The sequence below is a fragment of the Solanum dulcamara genome, chromosome 3, assembly GCF_947179165.1.
Source record: "Solanum dulcamara chromosome 3, daSolDulc1.2, whole genome shotgun sequence".
Lineage (NCBI taxonomy): Eukaryota > Viridiplantae > Streptophyta > Magnoliopsida > Solanales > Solanaceae > Solanum > Solanum dulcamara.
Genome location: NC_077239.1, coordinates 76,485,984 through 76,491,626, shown reverse-complemented (window position 1 = coordinate 76,491,626; position 5,643 = coordinate 76,485,984). Strand labels below are relative to the sequence as shown.

The 5,643-nt window shown below is 35.2% G+C and overlaps 1 protein-coding gene across 1 annotated transcript; it reads left to right on the top strand.

Annotated features, from left to right (window-relative positions):
* Nucleotides 1-642: 642 nt before the first annotated feature.
* Nucleotides 643-4,799, top strand: LOC129881825 (vicilin Jug r 2.0101-like). Its single transcript, XM_055955933.1, has 7 exons — nucleotides 643-1,042; nucleotides 1,718-2,104; nucleotides 2,292-2,467; nucleotides 2,742-2,822; nucleotides 3,161-3,427; nucleotides 3,516-3,858; nucleotides 4,342-4,799. Exons 1-7 carry the CDS (start codon nucleotides 643-645, stop codon nucleotides 4,551-4,553), a joined length of 1,866 nt encoding a protein of 621 aa, XP_055811908.1. The 3' UTR covers nucleotides 4,554-4,799.
* The last annotated feature ends 844 nt before the right edge of the window (nucleotides 4,800-5,643 follow it).

Here is a 5,643-nt window from a genome sequence, read left to right as displayed (position 1 = left end):
GGGATTAATGTACTTGAACCGAAGATTTTGCGGAAACAGTTTCTCTATCTTTATAAGGTTAAAATCTGTATACAGTCTACCCTCTCTAGACCTCACTTTAATATTTCACTGAGTATTTTATTGTTACTATTATTATTAATCATAAATTTGTATATAAATTTTACAAATATTTTAACATAAAATTTACATATTTATAAAATATTACAAGTCAATATAATTTTCAAAAAATCTAAAAGAATTATTTGATTGGAAACACTTTTACATAAAAATTATAATGAATATTTTTTAATGAATTATTTATTTAAAATTTCATAAAATAAATTATAATTTAAAATTCATATACTAAAGTTTTTAACTCCACCTCAACAAGCCAGCTAATTTAGCTAAGCCTTATTAACTCCACCTCAACAAGCCAGCTAATATACCTAAGCCTTATCCTCTCACACTTCCACTTCACTCCATCTACCTCTCCACGTTTACTCTTTTTTTTTTTTTTTTTTCGATTTCCACGTTTACTCTTCCCTTCCAACACTTGTCAATTTGCATGCATGCATGCACAATTTTCCTCCACTATAAATCCCCACTCACCAAATCAACTTTTTCTTCATTCCCATCTTCTATACTTTCTCATCAATTTCTACTATGGCAATTTTCACTAAACCTAAGCTTTTGTTTCTCTTCTTCTTGATCTTCTCTTTGTTCCTCGCATCTCAATGCGATGATAAAGACCCGAGGCGTGAGCTTGAGAGTTGCTTGAGTCAATGTGAAGCTCAGGGCGAACGCCCTGAACAACAGCTCCAATGTCAGAGGAGCTGTGTTTTGCGTTACGAGCGTCAACAGAAAGAGAAGTCAGAGGAGGAAGTGATTGAGGATATACTGACTCAGCACCATGATCCTCAGGAGAAATTGAGAGAGTGCAAACAGCGTTGTGAGAGACAACAACAGGGACAACAAAAGCAGTTGTGCAAACAACGTTGTGAACAAGAGTATAAGAAAGAGCAAGAACATCAACATGGAAGGGAGACTGGAGAAGATAACCAAGGTAGTGTGTGTTAGTTAATACTTTTTTTTTTCGTTTTAATTTATCTTGTCTTACTTTTAATTTTTTATAATTCTTTTTCATATTAATTAATTTATCTGTCTATACGTTTTACAATTAAAAAAATTAGATACATGAACAAGACGGGAGATTCAGTATTTACAGTATATAAAATGATTTTGACATTTTTTTTTGTCTTGCAAAATTGTACATTATTATTTTAATTTATTTGACTGACTTCAGTTGTTTTTAAAAAAGTGAGATTTTTATTTTCATACATACAGAGAGAAAAGAAATAGGGTATTTTCTTTGGTTTATCTTTATACTGATTATAGCTGAAAAAGACTAGAAAAAAAAGAGGGTATTTTCTTTGGTTGATCGTTATACCTATTATATCTGGAAAAGGTTATTTCTTCTCATTCATTTTGTATCATTTTGCAAGTGAATTAATAGATTTAAATTCTTCGAAAATAATTTTTGCTCTATATACATCAAATAATTTTTTTAATTTTTTTTTATATGTAACATGAACTTATATACATGTGATCATTGCATACATTGTATTAGCTTTCAAACGAATGATGTCCACTAATTACTATATGTGGCACATCATAGAATTGTGCACCATAGGCTTTGTTGCGTTTCTTTAACTCTATTTTGTTTTTAATTTTCCAACAGGCAAACGTGGGCCTGAGAAGATATACAGGGAATATCTAGAGTGCCAACGGAGATGCCAGGATGAAAAACAGGGGCAACAATTGATGGAGTGTAAACAACGTTGTCAACAAGAGTACCGAACAGAGAAAGGACAAGAAGAAGAAACTAACCCACAGAGAGAACAAGAACAAGAAGAATCGAATAATCCCTACTTATTCGAGTCTCAGAGGTTCAAGTCTCCATTCAGAGCCAGTCATGGTGATTTCCGCATACTCGAGAAATTCACTCAAAGATCCCAACTTCTAAGAGGAATTGAAAAATACCGTCTTGCAGTCCTTGAATTGGAGCCTCATTCTTTCTTTCTGCCTCATCACTGTGACGGTGAAGCCATATTTGTTGTCGTTAGAGGTAATCTATCTAATCATCTCCGTTTTTAAATATTATGTTCACTTTTTTTTGTCCACTATATTAATATTATTATTTCTGCTCAAGGGTGCGGTGTAAAAAAAAATGGATGGAAGGAATAGTAATTAAAATGGCTAATTAAAACCAAGTGAAATATGGTAGTAATTGCAATAATTTTAACATTGTACAGGGAAAGGAACAATTAGTATAGCGGAACAAGATGACAAGAACTCCTTCAACTTGGAGAAGGGGGATGTAATCAAGGTGCCTGCTAGTTCGACAATCTACTTGATCAACAGAGATAACAATGAAAGGTTCTTTGTTTATGTGCTGGCCAAGTCCGTCAATGCCCCTGGCCAATTGCAGGTAATCATAATAATCCATCAAAATTCTCTTAAATAAGACTTTGGTATCACAATATTACAACTAGCAGTAGGTGTTCTGTTTCTATTTTACACCTTCAAAATTGGTCAAATGAGATTTGTACAAAATACTTAATCTGTTGTTCGAAAAAGTCTATGTACACTCTAATCCTTCTTAGATACTGTGAAATTACACTGAATATATTATTGTTGTTGGTATTCTTCTTCGTACTATAAGAAGTTTTCAGACACTAAAATGCTTTTATCTCTGACTTCAGGAATACTTTAGTGCCGGAGGTGAGAATCCGGAATCCTTCTACAGAGCATTCAGCCTTGATGTCCTGGAGACTGCTTTCAATGTGAGCCTCTTTAATTATTACTTCCTCTATTCAATTTATATGAATCATTTTTTGGGGGGGATCAGTATCAAAAAGAACTACTTTCTCTCTCATTTATATGAATCAAATCAATTTTTAGTTTATCTCAAAAAGAATTAGACATATTTCTATATTTATTAAAAATTTAATTTTAAAATGCTCATATTTACTCTGAAATGAAATGATTTCTAAGCTATTACTTATTTTAGATCAGAAGTTTTAAAAATCATTTTTTAATTAAATTTCATGTCAAATTTATGTTTGGTCTTTTTTATATTAGTTACAATGCTGACTGTTCGTCGTTGTTATGAAATGATTAGACCCCAAGGGAGAGGTTAGAGAGGCTATTTGGACAACAAAAGCAGGGGATAGTAATCAAAGCCAGTGAAGAGCAGATTAGAGCTATAAGTGAACACGCTGAACGCTCCACTAGGCAAACTAAAGGTAAAACACAAGGACCTTTCAATCTGCTGAAGGAACGCGCGTTGTTCGAAAGCAGATTTGGACAGTTAATTGAAGCATCTCCAGAAAGATTTGAGCAGTTGAGGGACTTGGATGCTTCTATTGGTTTCATGAACATCAACCAAGTAAGCCTCTTAAGGTTTTGGAATCTTAAGCCTTTTTGCAAAATTTAACCTCTTAAGTAAGTTGAAACTCTCTGAAATATTATTGTAGGGTGGCATGGTACTGCCATATTACAACACAAGGTCTACAAAGTTGGTTATGGTAGTAGAAGGAAAAGGTCGGTTTGAAATGGCATGTCCTCATCTTGGAAGACAAGGACAAGGCCAAGGCCAAGGGTATCGTGGAGAAGGAAGAGAACAAGAACAAGGAAGAGAACAAGAACAAGGAGGAGGAGATGTCCATTACCAGAAAGTCCGCGGTAATCTAAACGTTGGTGATGTTTTGATAATCCCTGCAGGCCATCCAATTACCTTCGTAGAAACCGGAGGCTCAAATCTCAGGATAGTTGGTTTTGGAATCAATGCTCAGAACAGCAAAAAGAACTTCCTTGCAGGTATACTCACTCTTTAGTTTCCTCTGTTCTTGATTACTCCCTCCATCCCGATATCCTTGACATAGTTCGGATGGCATGAGTCAAACTTGACCTACATTCTGACATACAATTAAATTAAAGGGCATACGAATAAATTGTGGTGAAAATATTTTGTTGTTCGATCTTCGAAATTCGAACTATATCAGGTAAAAAATTGGGACAGAGTTCAAAATTATTTAATTTTTGACATATTCCAACCATCTCAAATGAAGGTTTCTCTGTTTCTCTGTGTTTTTTATTAGCTTGTACTATATAATTAACACCAATATTGTAAGAAAATTTAATTTAACGGGCGACGGGTAAGATGATGTGTTCATGCTACTACTAATCCCTTGCGTTGCTGGACAATTCTTAATTTTATTTTTACTTTTCGGGTGATTTGTAAGTATTTTTTTTGTAGATGACCGGATAATGTGAATTTTCTCCGTTGATTTGAAATTATAGGTAAGCAAAACATATGGCGGAATGTAGACACGGAAGCGAAAGAATTGTCCTTCAACATGCCCGGAAGAGAGGTAGAAGAGATTTTTCAGAAGCAAGAGCAGTCCTACTTTGTGGCAGGGCCGGAGCATCGCCAGCAGCAGAGGGAGAGGGGTGAAGAAGGAAGAAGGGGAGAGGGACTATATTTATCTTCAATTTTGGACTTTGTTTTCTAAATAATGCACGATGCACTAGGGGAATATAATGATGCATATGTGCTAAGTGAGAGCTTTGTGAGTAAATAAGAAAAGGCTCCTCCTACCTAAAGAGAGTATCTACTATTAATGTAACTCCCTACTCAAAGTAAATGAGGTCTAAGAGTTGAGGGGTTTTGGCCCCTCTTGTAGTATCTATCTTGTCGTCTGCAATGTTACTTTTGCATCATAAATAAAACTCTTTCTGATGCTTATTTACTGACAACAACTCTTATCGTGATAATTTTTTTGCTTTTTAGGTGATTCGAATCCATATTATCGTGCCAAACTCTTTTTTGCGCTCTATATGATTCTTTAGGTGATTCGAATCCAATCCATAATCTCTTATCGTGCCAACCCAGCCAACCCATTCTAAATAAGAGTGAGTGTCTTTCAATTAGATACTTGATCTGGACAAGTGGAATGAGGGAAAGCGGCGCGAGCTCACGAGTCCTCAGTCACTCGGAGGATTTTATCGATCGGAACGCAGCGATGAAGTCCTCCTCAGTCACTCCGAGGATTTCGGAACACAGCGATGAAGTCCTCCTCAGTCACTCCGAGGATTTTATCGATCGGAACGCAGCGACGAAGTCCTCAGTCACTCGGAATGGGCTTTGCGCTCTGTGATTAGTCCATAATAAAAAATCCATAATCTCTTATTGTGCCCAACTCTTTTTTTTGCGCTCTATGTGATTAGAGTCCATAATCTTAAATGGTAAAGCAACCTATTTTTTCGTCCCAACCATATTTCCTTCACATGACTTAGCTTGCGACTTTCCTTTATATGTATGCTGGTTCTCTTACACATGACACATGTTTTCAGGGTCTCCCTTACAATTAGATTGATACTTCCTTATATTTGAATTTTTTTAGATTATAATTTTTTTTTGTTTGCATCTAATAACGTTCTCTTATAGCGCAATTATAACTATCATGCTAATTATATCAAAATTATTTAGCTCAATACATACATTCCCCAAAGCCAAATTCCATATCTGAGTCATCATGTGGTGCAAAGAACTGAACGAAGAGGATAGCAATCGGCAAAAGCATCGGTACTTATGTACACACT

What these genes read in the sequence shown, in the direction of transcription:
- LOC129881825 (XM_055955933.1), top strand. Translation starts at nt 643, where the DNA reads ATGGCAATTTTCACTAAACCTAAGCTTTTGTTTCTCTTCTTCTTGATC. An exon ending in ATGCCCCTGGCCAATTGCAG is followed by an intron (nt 2,468 to 2,741) that starts GTAATCATAATA and finishes CTCTGACTTCAG; the next exon opens with GAATACTTTAGTGCCGGAGG. An exon ending in CAAAAAGAACTTCCTTGCAG is followed by an intron (nt 3,859 to 4,341) that starts GTATACTCACTC and finishes TTGAAATTATAG; the next exon opens with GTAAGCAAAACATATGGCGG.